General features: G+C 40.5%; 1 protein-coding gene across 1 annotated transcript in view; it reads left to right on the top strand.

The window, feature by feature from the left end:
- The first annotated feature begins 3,061 nt into the window (after nucleotides 1-3,061).
- Nucleotides 3,062-22,676, top strand: part of LOC126346209 (twinfilin) — an 85,818-nt gene continuing 66,203 nt past the window's right edge. The window contains exons 1-3 of the mRNA XM_050002167.1: nucleotides 3,062-3,178; nucleotides 3,660-3,737; nucleotides 16,974-17,085. Coding sequence (XP_049858124.1) covers nucleotides 3,154-3,178; nucleotides 3,660-3,737; nucleotides 16,974-17,085 — 215 coding nt within the window. The 5' untranslated portion in view covers nucleotides 3,062-3,153. The remainder of the gene's footprint in view (nucleotides 3,179-3,659; nucleotides 3,738-16,973; nucleotides 17,086-22,676) is intronic.

Raw genomic sequence — 22,676 nt, 5'->3', positions numbered from 1 at the left:
ATAAGTTGAGGGTTATATTGGAGTCTCCTACCTATCGATCCTATAAGGATCGCAAGTACAAGATTAGATAAATTACAGTGCACACAGGGATATTCAAGCAATCATTCTTCCTGCGCTCCATACATGAATGGAACAGGGAAAAAGGCCTAATAACTTGTATAATTGGACATACCTTATGCCAAACACTTGATATTGGTTTGTGGAGTAGGGATGTAGATGTAGATCTTGAGGTATCATTGGCTGTACTGGGAGATTAACTGCTTGATGGGGAGTTGAAGGGATCCTTACCATTTCTGGAGGGCGAGATGTAAGGCATCATCGGCATATTAGGATGAAATGGACAATAGAAGAGGATTTTGGTATATTTGCTGGAACTCCCTTTTCTATTACCTACAGTCTCACTAGGGGAAGGGAGGCTCCTGCCTTTGAATAAAATCGTTAAGTGCATTTAGTGGAATACAGGTAATAGTCTTAATCTTTATGAGATGACGATGCATGTGGGCCTTAGACTTGTAAGAATGATGGTGCTGTGGGCTCCTCATAAAATTTTCTAGGTGATGGTTTTGGTTGCATATGGGATTGTAGACTAAGTATTATGTGAATGGAAAGGGTTAGTATTGGGAAGGGAGAAAAGAAATGTAAGTGATTGGAGGCGAGTAGAATTGCAGCAATGTGGGGAACAGGTTTGCTGGAGCCTTTATTTGGAATGGAAGATGTGGGGTAGGTTATTGTTGATAGGATAGACAGATGTCAGGAATAACATCATAATTCGCTGTGAAGCTGGCTGCAATTAACTTGGAAGATAACGTGGCTTGTGTGGAGACGTAAGGAAGGTGGGACATGCTGATAAAAGCGAGACAGCAGGCTCCATTCTCAAGGATAGGGGTACATTGGGGTGCAGAGAGCTGAAACTGCAGGAGACGAAGGACATGCAAAGGTATTACAGTTTTCTTTGGAGATGAGTTCTCCATCAGCCAGTACAGGAGGCAGGTTAGCTGTAACTGCCTGAATAGGCCTCGGCATAATCAGTGATACCGATTGACTGCTGCATCATCCTCAGCTGATAAGCAATACTGATGCGGATATGAAGGAGCCTGTTGTCGGCACACTGCTCTCCATGCTGTTGTCAATTTTCGTCACTGAAGCCACTATTTCTCGGTCAAGTAGCTTATCAATTTGCCTCACAAGGGTTGAGTGCATCTGCTTGCCAACAGCTCTTGGCAGACCCATATGGTCACCCACCCAAGAGCGCTAAAATTCTGTGATCTGCCAGAAACTGATGTTACTGGTGTAGCAACGTGATTTCCAGTGGAGACAGGTAGAGTAGGATAAACGGATACAGAAGTCTAGGCGGAGAACATACATTCATGGATATGAAAGGTATGCAATCATTACATTAATTATTTTGTGTAAAATGCAAAATGGGGTGCTTTGTGCAGAATAAAAACCTATATGAACAGGATACAGAATAAGAACACTCCCACCAAACACGTTAGTGCACTTTGTTAGACAATGAAAAAATGTAGTGAATTTTGAAAATCTGGTTAACATGAGATGAAAAAAAATTCTAAAAAATAAGTTGTTCTCATATATTCTATATGGATGTATATTTGAGTTAAGTTCATTGTATCTTGACAAAAAATCCTACACAATTACAAGATGATCCTTGGATTATTTAATAAATATTTAAAGCCCACTCCTGAGATACACTTAGTTGTTTACATCTGGGTTTCCATAGGTATGAATTTCTTACAAGTGCATTGCTTCCCATCATTCCCCTTACTTTATCATTTGCGTTTTCACACACCTGAGTTGGAAACACTACTTAGGCGACTTTCAAGATGGCAACAAGTGAAATTACTCGTATGGAAGCTGCACAGAATTTAGCTGAGGAGCTTATAGTGACATTTACGGAAGAAAAACGTAAATACATATGATGGATACGGATATGGGCACCTTGTAGGAATCGTTTGAGAACATAAAGTACACTAATAAGGAAGGTTTCAGATGAGGACGATGTGTAGTTCGAAAATAATTTTGGAATGAATAAAAGACATTTTGAAATCTTTTAAAGCCATATTTCAGGCTGTTGTACAAAATCGAATATAATTATGCAGTGTCTGTTCATATTAAATTACAAGCAACAGAGAAATATCTAGTAACTGGAGTCACTGCAATATACATTTTGCATTCTGAAAAGTGCTGCCTTTAATTTTTATGTTATCTACAATACACTGAAGGTGCAATGGAAAGTAAGGTTTTTGTCTCAACATATCAGTTTTGTTTTTATTTTCAGAGTTAGTCAAGCTTTTGATAGATCACATGTGCTGTAAATATACATTTGTTTTACCCTCTTAATTTTGTAAACTAACGTTTTACTACCTCTCAGCAGAGACCATATTCAATGCCGCCGCTAATGTGAAGGCGTATGTTTATATAAGACTTTAATGAGGGCCAAGATTACTTTTAAATCCCTAAACCCACAAATAAATTTCCATTTCACAGTAATGTTAATACTCAAAAGCTACAGTAAAAAAATTAGTATCCTTATATTGAAATAAAAAATACCTGGACAGTGGTATTGACTGTTCTCCAATGAAATGTATCTCAGCTAGTTCACATTCTTAATTTCAACAATTTATAAGCCATTTCATCACTCCAAACGATGGTGTAGTACTCTGTTAGAAATAAGTGTTTATAAGTAGTTGTTGGATGCTCACTGTCTAAGAACATTTTGCAACGTTAAATGTGTTTATTTACTTGGTTGAAGACTGCTATTATTTTTTCATGACGCTATCTTTTCACGCATATTAACAAACTGTTTCAGATCTCTGCAGCAGTATGAGAACAGATCCACCAATCTGCAGTTGCTGATTCTCGTGGGGGAAGTGACATCGAGAAAAGAAAACGCCTTTCAACTTTCGTAAGTTGATTGACAGTGTGCATGTACGGATCTTCAACATGTAAGTTGACTTACGCGAGTGGTGGTGGTGGGGGAAGCACGTGTAAGAAATTCTTGCCTGTGGAAACCGTGCGTACCGTGACGTTGAGTGGCATAGATGTAGTTGCTGCATTGAAGTCTTTGGTAGGTTTTCCGAAAAGGAGGGGTTGGGACGTATTTTGTTTCTATATTTATATTTACCACAGTATTAAATGTCTCATCAGACGGGGATACGCGGTAAAATACAATTTTTGATTTTTTAGCATTTACAGAAGTAAACATTCATTCAGAAATATTCATATCTTCTAAACTAAAAATCTGAAGCACAAATTCGTCATGAATAGTTGATACAAAGTACTGAGTTCAGTGTACCGGTGGTTAAACGTACGTCGTAATCAGATTGTAATGGATGACTTTGTTACCAAAAAAGACTTGTAACAATTTTCTTGTGTAATTGACTTTCATCTCCTAGTTACAGTTCACGATCGAACTGTACTCCAGTGGGCCGGTAGCATGAGTTTATTGGATGATGAATTTCGGGCACATGTAGCCTAAGTATGCAAAAATTATTAAAAGCTTTAGGAGAAATATTCACGTGTGTGACCTGAATTGAACTCTTAATGAAAGCGCGCATTGTTAGTTTTCGTGTAGTTTAAACCACATATAGAATGAGTAATTAATTTGTTCAGAGTTTCCAATTCTGTATTTTCTGTTGCAGCAAATGACGCCCTCAAAAAGTTTTTTGGAAAATGCAAAGGGGGAAATATTCGTGTATTTAAGGTCTCTATAGAGAATGGTGAGTGAAGTATATTGTTCTCTATAGTACAATTGTAATATTTGGAAGTAAATAAATGTTCATTAAAAGCTTAGTCATAATTTTTAAAAGCCCATCCAAGGGAGAGCAAAATAAAGTAATTGGTCAAAATCTCCCATAAACATTAAAAATATTGGCTTGTCACCAAGTCAACAGAAAAACATTAAGATACTGGAGTCGTCTTCAGATTCTTGTTCTACCACCCTGATTGATGATTTGTGTATTTGCTGTGCTTGGCCTGAAGTGGATGTTGAGTTGACTTCAGATACATGACACTTGATGAATGTATTCACTTGAAGTGTGTTTTTTCTTACTGCAGTTTTCTTTTTCTACATCCACTCTGGTGGAAATTCAGTTATCTATCAATCCTATTTTGACAATAAATATCAGAGTTCCATAACATTACATTCAGGCCTTGACCCAGATGTTACATGTATATTGACTCTTAAGGAATATGTGTGGAACTACCTCGAATTTTGTGTTTGCTGAAAGCAGCGCTGCAGAAAATGTGACTGAAGTAGCCATAAAGAGCTTCAGCAATTTGGTCATTTCGGGCTTGTGTGGCATGCTGTTAGCTGTTAAATGTAGTTATACCATATGTTGGCAGGTTGAATAAAGAGTTAATATTATATACACAACAGAAACAAGCTGCACAATCATTAGCATAGACTGAAGCCTGGGCTTAGTTGGAAGGTAAGCTTGGTTGCGAGTTATTGAAGCCAATGAATATTGTTTTGAAATAAAGGTTGTGGCAAAAGATTGATCTGTAGGGGTGCTTGCGCTATCCACTTTTACACGATATTTTAGGCACTTTGCTAGGAAGTTAGTTCAGAAAACCTATGTTAATACACAAGTCTACAAACCATATTTTTTTCACTACTTATGCACATACACTCCTGGAAATGGAAAACAGAACACATTGACACCGGTTTGTCAGACCCACCATACTTGCTCCGGACACTGCGAGCCGGCTGTACAAGCAATGATCACACGCACGGCACAGCGTACACACCAGGAACTGCGGTGTTGGCCGTCGAATGGTGCTAGCTGCGCAGCATTTGTGCACCGCCGCCGTCAGTGTCAGCCAGTTTGCCGTGGCATACAGAGCTCCATCGCAGTCTTTAACACTGGTAGCATGCCGCGACAGCGTGTACGTGAACCGTATGTGCAGTTGACGGACTTTGAGCTAGGGCGTATAGTGGGCATGCGGGAGGCTGGGTGGATGTACCGCCGAATTGCTCAACACGTGGGGCGTGAGGTCTCCACAGTACATCGATGTTGTCGCCAGTGGTTGGCGGAAGGTGCAAGTGCTCGTCGACCTGGGACCGGACCGCAGCGATGCACGGATGCACGACAAGACCGTAGGACCCTACGCAGTGCCGTAGGGGACTGCACCGCCACTTCCCAGCAAATTAGGGACACTGTTGCTCCTGGGGTATCGGCGAGGACCATTCGCAACCGTCTCCATGAAGCTGGGCTACGGTCCCGCACACCGTTAGGCCGTCTTCCGCTCACGCCCCAACATTTTGCAGCCCGCCTCCAGTGGTGTCACGACAGGCGTGAATGGAGGGACGAATGGAGACGTGTCGTCTTCAGCGATGAGAGTCGCTTCTGCCTTGGTGCCAATGATGGTCGTATGCGTGTTTGGCGCCGTGGAGGTGAGCGCCACAATCAGGACTGCATACGACCGAGGCACACAGGGCCAACACCCGGCATCATGGTGTGGGGAGCGATCTCCTACATTGGCCGTACACCTCTGGTGATCGTCGAGGGGACACTGAATAGTGCACGGTACATCCAAACCATCATTGAACCCATCGTTCTACCATTCCTAGACCGGCAAGGGAACTTGCTGTTCCAACAGGACAATGCACGTCCGCATGTATCCCGTGCCACCCAACGTGCTCTAGAAGGTGTAAGTCAACTACCTGGCCAGCAAGATCTCCGGATCTGTCCCCCATTGAGCATGTTTGGGACTGGATGAAGCGTCGTCTCACGCGGTCTGCACGTCCAGCACGAACGCTGGTCCAACTGAGGCGCCAGGTGGAAATGGCATGGCAAGCCGTTCCACAGGACTACATCCAGCATCTCTATGATCATCTCCATGGGAGAATAGCGGCCTGCAATGCTGCGAAAGGTGGATATACACTGTACTAGTGCCGACATTGTGCATGCTCTGTTGCCTGTGTCTATGTGGCTGTGGTTCTGTCAGTGTGATCATGTGATGTATCTGACCCCAGGAATGTGTCAGTAAAGTTTCCCCTTCCTGGGACAATGAATTCACGGTGTTCTTATTTCAATTTCCAGGAGTGTATATCGTACACATAAACTACAAGAGACACTACATAACTGTTACTTGAAACCCCTTATTGACAATACCAATTTTGGTATATGCTAGTTTCCTAAAGTTGATGAAGGTAATAATCCTGGACCATTCCTTTAAAAGGGATGGAGCCAATTTTTGTATCCACCATTGCCCGTTCTGGGATTTCTAGATTACAAAACCATATTTTTTCTTCCATACTATGTACACAGACATATTGGTAGAGTCATAAATGCTACATCTAATATGTACTGCATTGAATACAGGTGCTGTGTCACAGTAGGCCACATAGGGATATAAAGAAAAGCTAATGATATTGACAATATTAGAAACAGTAAAAAATAGTTCAAACTCCGGAAGTGTCCGATTCCACCCATCTGCTTTTACCCGTGACATCTAAATATGGCGCAAATGGCTGTTCTAAGCGTCTTCAATATGGCGCCAATGATGTCACTACATACACATGGCGACAAACACGAAAATTTGTATAAAGAAGGCAAGAACATCTCCCTCCTAAAATACAATCAAACCAACGGGAGAATCGTGGGAACTTGGGGCGTTTTAGGGAGGGGACAAGCTAAATATAGCAGTTAAACAAACACACCACGATCCATAAACACACAAAATGAGGAACAAAAAAAAAAAAAAAAATGCAAAATCTACTGTATCAGACACTTCCCGTGACCTATATAGGTCTGCTGCACCTGACGATAACAAAACACCAATTTAAAGGTTTATGAAAGTAGTTATTTTCCTCTTTGTTACTAGAGACAGGCGGATTATGTTCCTAAATGAAATATTAATTATTTGTCCTAGCTAGCAAACAGTTACGTGAAATGAGAGGTTTTAACTGCACATTGCATTCAGTTCTCTGAAACAGTTGACTACCAGATTGTGTATTGTTCACTGTTTGCAAATTTTGATAAGTAATTAGCTGAAAATAGTCACTTTAAATTCACATTCTGTTCTCTCTCTCATCACTGATTCTGTTTTTCTGATCAGTCTAGAAGACACTGCTTGATATTCTTTTATTAATTTCAGTTTTTAGGAGAAGACTTTGTCTTTTGGGAAATGGAATTTCCATCCTAGTGGCTGATTTCACTTTTCATAATGACTTCGTAGACAAGTGACATGAATATGATATATATTTTTACAGACAAATCACAAAGCAATTGCCTATAGAGATTATCTAGAGCACAGTGTGTCTAACGCAGAACAAAACTGAGAGTGTACAGTGATTGTCCCTGGCTTATATCCTATGAACCAGTCTACGGTAGGAAACTATAGCTTCCTAAACTTTTGTATTCTTTGCCTCTTTCTTTCATCATTGTATTGTGTTTGTATTGAAAATTTCCAAATATTTTCATGAAAACTTTTACTGAAGGAAAGAAATAACTAACTTAACAGGCTTACCAAAAGCTCTGGAAATCAGGGAATTTCAAATGTGTCAGGGAAATTTGGAAAAAAAAAAAGAAAAACATGGAAAATCTCGCTTTTGTCCCAGTAGATGAAATGGTTTGTTTACTGAGATGTCGTGCATCATCGCTGGCTGGGAGCAGCTGAGTATGTGCGCTGCTTCCCTACTCCCTCACTCATACTGCTTCTCCCTTCCTACAACTCCCTGCAGTTAGCAGTCATTGCTGCCACCAGTTCTTGCCACTAGCCTAGCAGCTGCTGACGAGAGGCAGTGAGGCTCGGTTTGTTTGGATCTGATTCTCAGAGATTGTTGACGCAGCGGTCATGTGTCCATGGGATGTGTCTGAGTGACTGTGTGAATGTGTGTGGCTCTCATTTTCTGACAAAGCCTATGACAGAAAATTTAGTTCTAAGAATGTGAGTGTCTTTTCTACATGTCTGCCTGTGGCTCATCGATCATCTTTACAGTGAGTTGCTACCTATCCTCATTATTATTGATTCTCAGAATATTTTCTCAAGTTATCTGTAGCATGGATTGCTCACCGCAGATTCATTTCATCGATATGGTGTCTGTGACACATGAACAGCTGACCCACGAGTGGATTTCCATGATGGGCCAATACTGCAGGCCGTTTCTGTGGGTATCACTAATGGATTGGACCTGACGATCTGAAACCAGCCATTTCCCACTAATGTGCAGGGCCTGTCAGTAAGATCTAGTCTCACCATCTGTGCGCAGGCTGAATTTGTCTATGTGTGGTGTAATGCAATGGATTTTCGTGATTTATCCATGGATCCGGGACTGTGATGCCAGAGGCTATGGGCGATGGATTTCAGGAATTGCGACTGTTTCACCACAAGCACATTGTACAGTGTGGCATTTTATAGACTTTTATTTATTGTAGTACATTTTGGCACTTCATAAGTAGTTTATATATTAGAAAGCATGGACAATTAGAGGAAGAAAATTGTGGCAGTTGCTGGTGGTTTGTAAGCTATGCACTCATATATTTCTTAAAAGAAATATCACACAATACCTGTAAAATGATAGGCACAACACAGTGGGTAATAACTGATGATAATGTACGTGGTAGAACCAAAATTTTATTTGTAGCCACCTATAGTGTTGGTTTACACAACTCTTCCCTGCCTTATACACTTCTTTCTAGAGGCTTACTTTTTTCTGATGTTATTTCTGGAAACAGCGAAGGTATTTTAAATCTGTCTTGTGGCTCCAAGGAAAAGCATATTTTTGTCACCAAATGTGTTTCGCTTTATTGAATGATCATTCCATGTCAACTCAACTCTCTTCCTGCCCCTATCTCTGACTCTCTCCTTCTCTTTCCGTTCTCTGTCTGTCTCCTCATCTCACATCTGTCCATTTCCTTCTCCTCTGTTTCTGTCCATTTCCTCCTCCTCCTCTCCCATTGTCCAGGATCTCCTCGTAAACTGGTCCAACACAACTCGCCAGTCATGCAGGGCGACCAAAAGTATGGTTATTCTCACGTCGTGGGCGACACTTCTTTTTCACCCCCACCCCTTTGATAGGTGGAAGGTTCTTACCCCACAGTGATTCTTCCTCAACAGTAAACGATATGTGTACAAGTTTAGTTGAAATTGGTCTACTGGCTTAAGAGGAGATGTAGAAGTTACGTCTCTCTCTCTCTCTCTCTCTCTCTCTCTCTCTCTCTCTCTCTCTCTCTCTCTCTCTCTCTCACACACACACACACACACACACACACACACACACACACACACATAGATAAGAGCAAATATGGAACTTATGTACATTCATAAATACATTTTTGTAATATATTTGCAACACCAAGTAGGACTGGAGATATTACAGCCAAATGATTTGGGAGATAACATTTTATACAAAGATCATGTGCTTGAAAATACAGCCCCATATGAAGTGAGGAAGATGATGAACTCGGTATTGAAACTCAGTATTGAGTGTTACTCCCATTGCTATCTATAACTGCCGCTACACACTTCAGCATTGAATAAAAAAGGCTCTGGATGTGTTGTTGGTTATAGGAGTCCATACTGTCTCCACATATGCCATAGGTGATCTGGTATAGCAGCGAATTGTATATCCCAGGCCAGCCGTTCCACAATCATCAGGTGTGGAATCCAGACATAATCTAAATGATGAATAGTAATATGAAAAAAAGTAGATGGCCAAAATTTCAGCCTATAGTGCCAGCATGGTAGTAGTGAGCCTTGGCTGGTGTGCTACTTCCGGTTGGTCAAAGCATGACTAAAGTTACGGTGTGAGAGAAATGCACAAAACTTCACCATCAATTTTCTTGGGAGCTAGGTGCCATTGTATCAAAAGCTTCTATCCAGGTACTCGGGTCAGGTGTGTCTGCAGCATGTCTAAGACTAATTAAAAACTGCAATTAATAGATCTGGTGGTCTTTATTAGAATAATTATAGATTAATTAAGAGCATTATTATTGCCAAAGTTTGCAGCAATGCAGCTTTGTAGATGGTGTAGGGAAACTTCTTTGGTTATTCTGTCATTAAAATTCACTTAGCACATCATTATGATGTGTAATTTTGTGTGATTCTGAGGACGCTACAGCAGGTAAGTGAGATATGTTTGAGTCACGAGAATCTTCAGCTTCATTGAAGCCTCGGTCGGCCAGCTGTCCTGTCCTTACAAAGCAAACTTAAGTGTTGTGTGTGTGTATCTAAATTTTGAGTAATTGATTTTTATCCTATAACCATGACAAATTCCTATATCATTGTGAGAGAATCCTTGAGTGAAATATATAACTGCCATTCAATCTACGCAACAGACAAGTCAAGAAATTGCAGACTCTCAAAGACAACATTTGCTTTCCAAGACGGGAATGATTGTGTTGGGTACTGTGGCACATGTGAATTAAGGGCAAAAAAGGCTATAGGAAATGTAGTTGATACTTCGTGGCCCAATGTACTCGTCATCTATGCGCCATCACATTGTTGTTGAACACAGGATCATTTGTCAAGATGGTGAAGTGGTGTTGTGTTGGAGGGGGGGGGGGGGGGGGAGGAGGATTGGGAGATATGGGGGATGATCTGTGATGATGACTACCAGTAAAACCAGCTTCCTGGACACGGCTTGGTACAGCCACCAGGGCATGCATTTAACATGCATCGGTTTTTGGTAGTGTTGTAAAACATGTACACTGTGTGATCAAAAGTATACAGACACTTGGCTGAGAAGACTTAAAAGTTCGTGGTGCCCTCCATTGATAATGCTGGAATTCAGTATGGTGTTGACCCACCCTTAGCCTTGGTGACAGCTTCCACTCTCGCTGGCATACATACAAATCAGGTGCTGGAAACTTTTTTGGGGAATTGCAGCCCATTCTTCATGGAGTTCTGCAGTGAGGAGAGGTACCGATGTTGTTTGGTGAGGCCTGGCATGAAGTCAGTGTTGTAAAACATCCCAAAGGTGTTCTGTATTATTCGGGTTAGTACTTTGTGCAGGCCAGTCCATTACAGGGATGTTACTGTTGTGTAATCACTCCGCCACAGACTGTGTGTTATGAACAGGTGCTACATCATGTTGAAAGATGCAGTCGCCATCCCCAATTTGCTCTTCAACAGTGGGAACTAAGAAGGTGCTTAAAACATCACTCTAGGCCTGTGCTTTGATAGTGCCAAGCAAAACAAGAGGTGCAAGCCCTCTCCTTGAAAAACATGACCACACCACACCATAACACTACCGCCTCTGAATTTTGCTGTTAGCACTACACATGATGGCAGGTGACGATCACCGGGCATTTGCCATATCCATACCTTGCCATCAGATCGCCACTTTGTGTACCATAATTCGTCACTCCACGCAATGTTTTTCCGCTGTTCAATCGTCCAATATTTACACTCCTTACACAAGTGAGGTGTTGTTTGGCATGTACTGGTGTGATGTGTGCCGCTTGACCATGAAATCCAAGTTTTTTCACCTCCCACCTAACTGTCATAGTACTTCCAGTGGATCCTGATGCAGTTTGGAATTCTTGTGTGACAGTCTGGGTAGATGTCTGTCTATTACACATTACTCCCTCTTCAACTGTCGACCACCTCTGTCAGTCAACAGACAAGGTTGGCTTGTACGCTTTTGTGTGGTACGTGTCCCTTCACATTTGACTACTGAGGTCGCTGATGTGGAGTACCTGGCAGCACAATCTCAGGATACTTTTGATCACATAGTGTAATCCCTTTGGTGAGACCTGGGAGCTAGCCCAGAGTATAGTGCTTGTGCCATATTGTATTCCATATACATGATTATAACTGCTGAATTGTTTTAAGAACTGATCTGACCCCTGTTTTGATAAAATAATCCAGTTCCAGATAAGGTCTTCGCTGAATTTGACTTTCAAACTAATTGCTGTGTAGGAGATCTTAGTGTTTCCTTGTGGGGCTGGTTCCTCTGTTTATTGTGTAGGCGACCAGCCAGCTACGTTTTACTGACTTGATATTTTATTTTCTTCTGTTTGTGTATAACTGTTCAACAGTAGATTAAAAGACGATTACTTGGCAGCTTAAGGTTCTGTGCGCTCAAGGCTTAACAGTGCTTGGCTGGCAAGTAGAGTGAGGGCTTTAAAATATTTTATGCTATCAGGTTTGCAGTTTATAGTTTTTAGCAACATTCATCTTGTAATGATTTAGTAACTAATTTAGGAGTAAAAGATAGCACTGTTTGGAATAAATTCATTGTTTAGTTAGTGTGTCAAAGACGCACAAACACCTACAGTGTGCTGTCTGGACACAGTGGGGGGAGGGGGGGGGGTCATAAACATTGATGGGATTGTAATTTGGCAGGTGGACTAGGTAGAGCAAGGTGACCACATACCAGTAATAACGTGAATTATCAGTCAATTTCATAAAGTATCAGAGAAATATGCTACATTGTGCTGTCTAGATACAGTGACGTGAGATGAGTGGACACATTGGCGAGATTGCATTTCAGCTGGTGGACTAGGCAAAGCAAAGTGACCATGAACTGGGGATATCATGAATTATCAGGGAATTTGTGTGTAACTGCCCCATAGAGAGGGGTTACTTTGTAGTATCATGATCTTAACAACATAGTATGCCATCTCAGATATTCATGTGTCTATTTCCTTATTCATGATTCTAGTTGGGACTACTGGCTTGTCAAATTATTGGTTGTATTGACATAATGTGTTAATACAATTGATTGCAGACACTCTAGATGCAGTGTAGTTGTTCTGCTTCTGGATAGACTTAAACTGCTGAAACACACCTCCCCTACCATGTGGTGGCCCCTCACAGAGTAACCCCCACCATTACTGTTGGCCACTCCTCCACAGGGGCAGAGTTATTTTGTGTGCGCTCCACATGCAGTTTCAGGAATAGATGTAATATTACCATATTGGTTGCATCTCCTCCCCTTCCCTAAATCTATGAAGAAAACTTAAGACTAGGAGCTGTATTTCTGGGTGTCCAATGCTGTATATGTTAATATTCTGCTGCAAAAGTTTTTGTTAACTAACCTAATTGTCAAAATATTCAGAAAAATAGAATTTAGTCTTGAAAATATTTCTTTTATCAGTAACGGAGGTAGCACTTCAAAACTTCTTAGAAACCTTTGCCGTGCACCTCACAGTGATTTGCAGAGTGTAGATGTAGATGTAGAAATGATGTTGTTGTTGTTGTGGTCTTCAGTCCTGAGACTGGTTTGATGCAGCTCTCCATGCTACACTATCCTGTGCAAGCCTCTTCATCTCCCAGTACCCACTGCAACCTACATCCTTCTGAATCTGCGTAGTGTGGTCATCTCTTGGTCTCCCTCTACGATTTTTACCCTCCACGCTGCCCTCCAATACTAAATTGGTGATCCCTTGATGCCTCAGAACATGTCCTACCAACCGATCCCTTCTTCTGGTCAAGTTGTGCCACAAACTTCTCTTCTCCCCAATCCTATTCAATACTTCCTCATTAGTTATGTGATCTACCCATCTAATCTTCAGCATTCTTCTGTAGCACCACATTTCGAAAGCTTCTATTCTCTTCTTGTCCAAACTATTTATTGTCCACGTTTCACTTCCATACATGGCTACACTCCATACAAATACCTTCAGATATGTCTTCCTGACACTTAAATCTATACTCGATATTAACAAATTTCTCTTCTTCAAAAACGCTTTCCTTGCCATTGCCAGTCTACATTTTATATCCTCTCTACTTCGACCATCATCAGTTATTTTGCTCCCCAAATAGCATAACTCCTTTACTACTTTAAGCGTCTCATTTCCTAATCTAATTCCCTTAGCATCACCTGACTTAATTTGACTACATTCCATTATCCTCATTTTGCTTTCGTTGATGTTCATCTTATATCCTCCTTTCAAGACGCTATCTATTCCATTCAACTGCTCTTCCAAGTCCTTTGCTATATCTGACAGAATTACGATGTCATCGGCGAACCTTGAAGTTTTTATTCCTTTTCCATGGATTTTAATACGTACTCTGAATTTTTCTTTTGTTTCCTTCACTGCTTGCTCAATATACAGATTAAATAACAGCGAGGAGAGGCTACAACCCTGTCTCACTCCCTTCCCAACCACTGTTTCCCTTTCATGTCCCTCGACTCTTATGACTGCCATCTGGTTTCTGTACAAATTGTAAATAGCCTTTCGCTCCCTATGTTTTATCCCTGCCACCTTCAGAATTTGAAAGAGAGTATTCCAGTCAACATTGTAAAAAGCTTTCTCTAAGTCTACAAATGCTAGAAACGTAGGTTTGCCCTTCCTTAATCTTTCTTCTAAGATAAGTCATAGGGCCAGTATTGCCTCACGTGTTCCAACATTTCTACGGAATCCAAACTGATCTTCTCCGAGGTTGGCTTCTACTAGTTTTTCCATTCGTCTGTAAAGAATTCGCGTTAGTATTTTGCAGCTGTGACTTATTAAACTAATAGTTCGGTAATTTTCACATCTGTCAACACCTGCTTTCTTTGGGATTGGAATTATCATATTCTTCTTGAAGTCTGAGGGTATTTCACCCGTCTCTACATCTTGCTCACCAGATAGTAGAGTTTTGTCAGGACTGGCTCTCCCAAGGCCGTCAGTAGTTCTAATGGAATGTTGTCTACTCCGGGGGCCTTGTTTCGACTCAGGTCTTTCAGTGCTCTGTCAAACTCTTCATGCAGTATTGTATCTCCCATTTCATCTTCATCTACATCCTCTTCCATTTCCATAATATTGTCCTCAAGTACATCGCCCTTGTATAGACCCTCTATATACTCCTTCCACCTTTCTGCTTTCCCTTCTTTGCTTAGAACTGGGTTGCCATCTGAGCTCTTGATATTCAGACAAGTGGTTCTCTTCTCTCCAAAGGTCTCTTTAATTTTCCTGTAGGCAGTATCTATCTTAGCCCTAGTGAGATAAGCCTCTACATCCTTACATTTGTCCTCTAGCCATCCCTGCTTAGCCATTTTGCACTTCCTGTCAATATCATTTTTGAGACGTCTGTATTCCTTTTTGCCTACTTCATTTACTGCATTTTTATATTTTCTCCTTTCATCAATTAAATTGAATATTTCTTCTGTTACCCAAGGATTTCTACTAGCCCTCGTCTTTTTACCTACTTGATCCTCATGCTGCCTTCACTACCTCATCCCTCAAAGCTACCCATTCTTCTTCTACTGTATTTCTTTCCCTCATTCCTGTCAATTGCTCCCTTATGCTCTCCCTGAAGCTCTGTACAACCTCTGGTTCTTTCAGTTTATCCAGGTCCCAATCCTTAAATTCCCACCTTTTTGCAGTTTCTTCAGTTTTAATCTACAGGTCATAACCAATAGATTGTGGCCAGAGTCCACATCTGCCCCTGGAAATGTCTTACAATTTAAAACCTGGTTCCTAAGTCTCTGTCTTACCATTATATAATCTATCTGAAACCTGTCAGTATCTCCAGGCTTCTGCCATGTATACAGCCTTCTTTTATGATTCTTGAACCAAGTGTTACCTATGATTAAGTTGTGCTCTGTGCAAAATTCTACCAGGTGGCTTCCTCTTTCATTTCTTTGCCCCAGTCCATATTCACCTACTATGTTTCCTTCTCTCCCTTTTCCTACTACCAAATTCCAGTCACCCATGAATATTAAATTTTTGTCTCCCTTCACTATCTGAATAATTTCTTTGATTTGATCATACATTTCATCAATTTCTTCGTCACCTGCAGAGCTAGTTGGCATATAAACTTGTACTACTGTAGTAGGTGTGGGCTTCGTATCTATCTTGGCCACAATAATGCATTCACTATGCTGTTTTTAGTAGCTTACCCGCATTCCTATTTTCCTATTCATTATTAAACCTACTCGTGCATTACCCCTATTTGATTTTGTGTTTATAAACCTGTAGTCACCTGAACAGAAGTCTTGTTCCTCCTGCCACCGAACTTCACTAATTCCCACTATATCAAATTTTAACCTATCCATTTCCCTTTTTAAATTTTCTAATCTACCTGCACGATTAAGGGATCTGACATTCCACGCTCCGATCCGTAGAATGCCAGTTTTCTTTCTCCTGATAATGACATCTTCTTGAGTAGTCCCCGCCCGGAAATCCGAATGGGGGACTATTTTGCCTCCGGAATATTTTACCCAAGAGGACGCCATCATCATTTAATCATACAGTAAAGTTGCATGCCCTCGGGAAAAATTACGGCCGTAGTTTCCCCTTGCTTTCAGCCGTTTACAGTATCAGCACAGCAAGGCTGTTTTGGTTATTGTTACAAGGCCAGATCAGTCTATCATCCAGACTTTTGCCCCTGCAACTACTGAAAAGGCTGCTGCCCCTCATCAGGAACCACACGTTTGTATGGCCTCTCAACAGATACCCCTCCGTTGTGGTTGAACCTACGGTACGGCTATCTGTATCGCTGAGGCACGCAAGCCTCCCCACCAACGGCAAGGTCCATGGTTCATGGGGGTGGAAATGATAATGATAGTAATAAGAAATGCCCAGTGCTGCAATTTTATTTTGTTATGGGTACTCAAGTAGCTGCAAGTATTTAAATTAAAAACTTGGCATGACACAGTTCTGTTGCTATTTTAGGCACACAGATTGCTAGATTGGGCTTAATATTAACAAAATGATACTAGATACTCAAGGAATAAATGTCAGTGCAATACTTCGACAAGCATAAAATGATTTTGACACTATTTGTAAATTGTACTGCATGATGCTTAAATAAATTCCTCTTCCATTTCATGTTTCAGCACTTTGCCTGTAGATGTATTTTAATCTTTGAATGTTGTCTGTATTGTCACTCCTTTCTATGCATCTCCCAATTCTCTGTGCATTTTCAGTAGAGTTTGCTCTTTAGTGTAAGGTCATTGTAAACATATAGTGTGCCTATATACTAGCAAATCTTCAGCAGGAAAAGGCAAGAACCGATTTGCCTTAACATGTAGTGTTGTAAATTCCATTCTGGTGATATACATTTGTATGTTTCAGAGCAACTCTCTTTGGCAAAATTTAAAGAGGCAGTTGGATCATGGCAAGAAGATTTTGACAACTGTATTCTTCCTCTTGTCGAAGATGAGCAGCCATCATACATATTATACAGGTGAGGACAGGGCAGTATTTTGTACTTTGGTTAGATATAGAAAGATAGCATTATGTTAGTCTCCCTATCACAGCTTAAAATTTTGGTAACCAAGATGATCATTTATGCTGTTAAGGTGTTCATAATCTTTCACTATTCTACAGTAGCTTGAAGAATAACAATAATAAAAAAGAAAGTTACACACACACATTTCATGGTTCAACCTGTCCCTGGTTTGTCCTAGGTGCTTGTTGTAAGTGCAGTCTGATCATCTCTCTGAACCTTGCATTTACTTGTAAGTGGATGTTAATGCACTCATGCATAACATTGCTTGTTTTTTAATAATAAGTATGTTTAATGGTGATTATGTCATATTTCCTCATACTTAATTCTCTCATTTCTATTATCTTAATGGAGTGGGGGTAACAATCTGCTCCTCTTGTTAACAGTGTGATTTAGTAAAAACTTGTCTGTACTGCTGTCTATGTACGTGGGATCATTACTACATTGCGTTTCCACCTTTGTTGGCAAAAAAGTCGCAATCAGTTAGTCCAACCCAGAAATTCATACATCTGTGATACAGTTGACGTTGCCCTGCAGCAACATAGCAGAAATGTAGTTTTGCCGAATGTGTCACAGTGTTTGGATGTAGGAAAACCATCCTGAGGATGTCAGTAAAGGGAATATCCTAAATTCTGTGCTCTTATGGACATCTTCCAAAAATCCCAGAAAGTGCCTGCCTTCTTTAGCCATCAATACATGTTGGCTTGAAAGATAAACACAACACTGTCCCCTCTTTTTAATGAAATATTGAACACACACTGAAAAGAAAACTAAAAGCAGTAGCTGAAACCATTAATGACACAACATCAAATGATAGCTGGTTGGTATTAACATGGAGTATTCACATGTCTCACATGTGGACAAAATTGACACATTGCATATGTTTGTAAATGAAAAAGAAATTATGACACTCAGAAAAAGTCCTCAGTAGTAAAGGAGAACAAGTAGCGTCGTAAATGAGAAAAGTAGCAAAATAATGCAGCCTCATTAGATTGTGAAGTAGTATTGCTGTAAATTTTAAGTGATTATTAATAAAATAAAGGTAATATACACTGAATGCCAAAACATTATGACCATGGCTCATGAGATGTTGGATGCCACCTGGTGGCATTGCGGTCATGTGACACAGTAAGGAAAGTATTTAAGCAGAGCAGACGGATGGAAGTTTACCCTAGTGAAGATATGGGCTGCAAATAGGGAAATCCATTGAGATAACTGACTTTTACAAAGGGCTGATTATTATTATGTAGAACCTTTGAATGAGTATCTCAAAAACAATGAAGCTAGTCGAATGTTCATGTGCTACTGTCATGAGCATCTACAGAAAGTGGTAGAAAAACAGTGAAACTACCACTAGCCAGTAAGTGGTTAGACAGAGTGTGGGGCTCAGAGGTTTTTCTGCTCTGTAAAGTATAGATGGTGATCTGTGGCATCTCAGCTGAAATACCACAAAGCTGGAGCATGAACAAGTGTTCTGGAGCACATTGTTCATGCTACATTGCTGAACATAGAATTCCACAGTAGATCACTCCCTACATGTTCCCGTGTTGACCCAATAGCATTGACAATTATAACTGCAGTTGCCATGGGACCATAGGGATTTGACTGTGAATCATTGAAAACATATTGACTCTTTGGACGAATCATGTTTCTTGCCACACCAGTTCAGTGGCTGTCTTCACAAAAGCCATCATCGGGGCGAAAGGCGGCTCCAAACATGTAATGCACTGCAGGCGCAGGCTGGTGGTGCAGTATTATGCTAAGGAAGACATTCTCCTGTGCTTGCATGGCCCCTATGGTAGTAATCAAAAACATTATATCAGCCGCAACCACCTGCTTACCATCATGCTTGTCCATGTCTCGAAGCCAGAATCATGCTACAGTGGTTTGATGAAGAGGATGACGGTGAAATCAAGTTGATGTCTTGGCCACCAGATCTGCATGATGTGAATTCAGTGGAACCCTTGTGAGTCACTAACACCATGTACACAAATCAGCAGCCCATTGTTTATGGAAATTATGCGAGTGGTGTGTAGACATCTGATGCTACACACCTCCAACAAATCTACCAACAAATTGTAGAATTGATGGTACACAAAATCGGTGCTGTATTGCATTCCAAAGATGGACCAGCAAGCTATTAAGCAGATGGTCAATCTTTTGGCCCATCAGTGTATAAACGTAATGTGAATCCCTATAAGAAAAGAATAATTTGAAATTTCAGCAATTTACAAGAATTACAAACCTCAATAATAAACAAAACAACTATTCTTGTAGTATCCTTTAAACTTTCTAGTACTAATAATTCAAACATCAAAAACTGCTGCTGGTAATGGCAAAGTGCCCTTCTATGTCTGAAGCAACAAAGCCCAGAATCTTCCAAAGATGAGTCAATTTATACAGATGCAGAAAAGTGTGTTAAATAGCCCATGGCAGATTCAATCTACCAAAGAGACTTGTAAAATCAAAGAGCTTGAGGAACTGGTACAAAGTGTATATCTTTGATCTCTGTTCAAGTTATCGTGCTGTAACTGAATCTTGACTTGTTGAAATTTAGTTATAAAGGAGAACTAAAATTACATTACAGCACAGTTGTTTCCATAGAGTTCAGAGTGCACATGTGTTAGGACATAGTAGCAGGCTTTGGACACCAAACAAAAAGAAAATAATGATGCTCAGTTGTTAAAGAAATGGTTGTCTCAGAGGTGGTGGCAGTTCCTTATTTGTACAATATCACATGGCTCCTTGGAGGACTGAATCTTTGCAAGTGTACATATTTGGCCAGTCTCTGGTGAGGTGGACTAGACTGCTTTGTGCTTTAAAGGTTATCTTACTATTTGCTGGAGTCAGTTAGTTTGAACTCCTGTATATGGTGACTATAACAACTGTTGAAAGCTTGGGAATTAAAACTCAATTGGGATGGCTTTGAAAACAGAGAAAATTTTATTTAGTAATGTTGCTAAAGATGATGCCCAGGTGGAGAGTTTGAGTTTTCCTCTGTCCTGTTGCAGAACTGAGCCAAAATGGAGTGTACTTTATTAAATTTGAGTTTATACCATCTCTTTAGTTAATGTGATCTTTGTGATAACCTATTTCATAAAATTTACTACTAACTGGGCCAACCAGTAAAATCCTGATAACTGTGCTCCTTTTCTTGCTCGCATACTACTACTCCTTTACAGCTGTTTTCAGTGCTACAGGCTGAAAGAAAGCTGGAGTACTTCTCAGTTTTATGTATTGAACAACACTATTTCTTCTTTCAGCATCAATCTAGAGGACAAATGTAAGGATGTAGAAGCTTATCTCACTAGGGGTAAGATAGATACTGCCTACAGGAAAATTAAAGAGACCTTTGGAGAGAAGAGAACCACGTGTATGAATATCAAGAGCTCAGATGGCAGCCCAGTTCTAAGCAAAGAAGGGAAGGCAGAAAGGTGGAAGGAGTATATAGAAGGTTTATACAAGGGCGATGTACTTGAGGACAATATTATGGAAATAGAAGAGGATGTAGATGAAGACGAAATGGGAGATACGATACTGCGTGAAGAGTTTGACAGAGCACTGAAAGACCTCAGTCGAAACAAGGCCCCCGGAGTAGACAACATTCCATTAGAACTACTGACGGCCTTGGGAGAGCCAGTAATGACAAAACTCTACCAGCTGGTGAGCAAGATGTATGAGACAGGCGAAATACCCTCAGACTTCAAGAAGAATATAATAATTCCAATCCCAAAGAAAGCAGGTGCTGACAGATGTGAAAATTACCGAACTATCAGTTTAATAAGCCACGGCTGCAAAATACTAACGCGAATTCTTTACAGACGAATGGAAAAACTGGTAGATGCAGACCTCGGGGAAGATCAGTTTGGATTCCGTAGAAATGTTGGAACACGTGAGGCAATACTGACCTTACGACTTATCTTAGAAGAAAGATTAAGAAAAGGCAAACCTACGTTTCTAGCATTCGTAGACTTAGAGAAAGCTTTTGACAATGTTGACTGGAATACTCTTTTTCAAATTCTAAAGGTGGCAGGGGTAAAATACAGGGAGCGAAAGGCTATTTATAATTTGTACAGAAACCAGATGGCAGTAAAAAGAGTCGAGGGGCATGAAAGGGAAGCAGTGGTTGGGAAAGGAGTGAGACAGGGTTGTAGCCTCTCCCCGATGTTATTCAATCTGTATATTGAGCAAGCAGTAAAGGAAACAAAAGAAAAATTTGGAGTAGGTATTAAAATTCATGGAGACGAAGTAAAAACATTGAGGTTCGCCGATGACATTGTAATTCTGTCAGAGACGGCAAAGGACTTGGAAGAGCAGTTGAACGGAATGGACAGTGTCTTGAAAGGAGGATATATGATGAACATTAACAAAAGCAAAACGAGGATAATGGAATGTAGTCAAATTAAATCGGGTGATGCTGAGGGAATTAGATTAGGAAATGAGACACTTAAAGTAGTAAAGGAGTTTTGCTATTTAGGAAGTAAAATAACTGATGATGGTCGAAGTAGAGAGGATATAAAATGTAGACTGGCAATGGCAAGGAAAGCGTTTCTGAAGAAGAGAAATTTGTTAACATCGAATATAGATTTATGTATCAGGAAGTCCTTTCTGAAAGTATTTGTTTGGAGTGTAGCCATGTATGGAAGTGAAACATGGACGATAACTAGTTTGGACAAGAAGAGAATAGAAGCTTTCGAAATGTGGTGCTACAGAAGAATACTGAAGATAAGGTGGATAGATCACGTAACTAATGAGGAGGTATTGAATAGGATTGGGGAGAAGAGAAGTTTGTGGCACAACTTGACTAGAAGAAGGGATCGGTTGGTAGGACATGTTTTGAGGCATCAAGGGATCACAAATTTAGCATTGGAGGGCAGCGTGGAGGGTAAAAATCGTAGAGGGAGACCGAGAGATGAGTACACTAAGCAGATTCAGAAGGATGTAGGTTGCAGTAGGTACTGGGAGATGAAGCAGCTTGCACAGGATAGAGTAGCATGGAGAGCTGCATCAAACCAGTCTCAGGACTGAAGACAACAACAACAACAACATGTTGGCTTGAAAGATAAACACAACACTGTCCCCTCTTTTTAATGAAATATTGAACACACACTGAAAAGAAAACTAAAAGCAGTAGCTGAAACCATTAATGACACAACATCAAATGATAGCTGGTTGGTATTAACATGGAGTATTCACATGTCTCACATGTGGACAAAATTGACACATTGCATATGTTTGTAAATGAAAAAGAAATTATGACACTCAGAAAAAGTCCTCAGTAGTAAAGGAGAACAAGTAGCGTCGTAAATGAGAAAAGTAGCAAAATAATGCAGCCTCATTAGATTGTGAAGTAGTATTGCTGTAAATTTTAAGTGATTATTAATAAAATAAAGGTAATATACACTGAATGCCAAAACATTATGACCATGGCTCATGAGATGTTGGATGCCACCTGGTGGCATTGCGGTCATGTGACACAGTAAGGAAAGTATTTAAGCAGAGCAGACGGATGGAAGTTTACCCTAGTGAAGATATGGGCTGCAAATAGG

Source organism: Schistocerca gregaria, chromosome 1 (assembly GCF_023897955.1).
Source record: "Schistocerca gregaria isolate iqSchGreg1 chromosome 1, iqSchGreg1.2, whole genome shotgun sequence".
NCBI classification, from domain to species: domain Eukaryota; kingdom Metazoa; phylum Arthropoda; class Insecta; order Orthoptera; family Acrididae; genus Schistocerca; species Schistocerca gregaria.
Note: the sequence above shows the minus strand (reverse complement) of the source record. Positions and strands in the feature narration are given on the sequence as shown.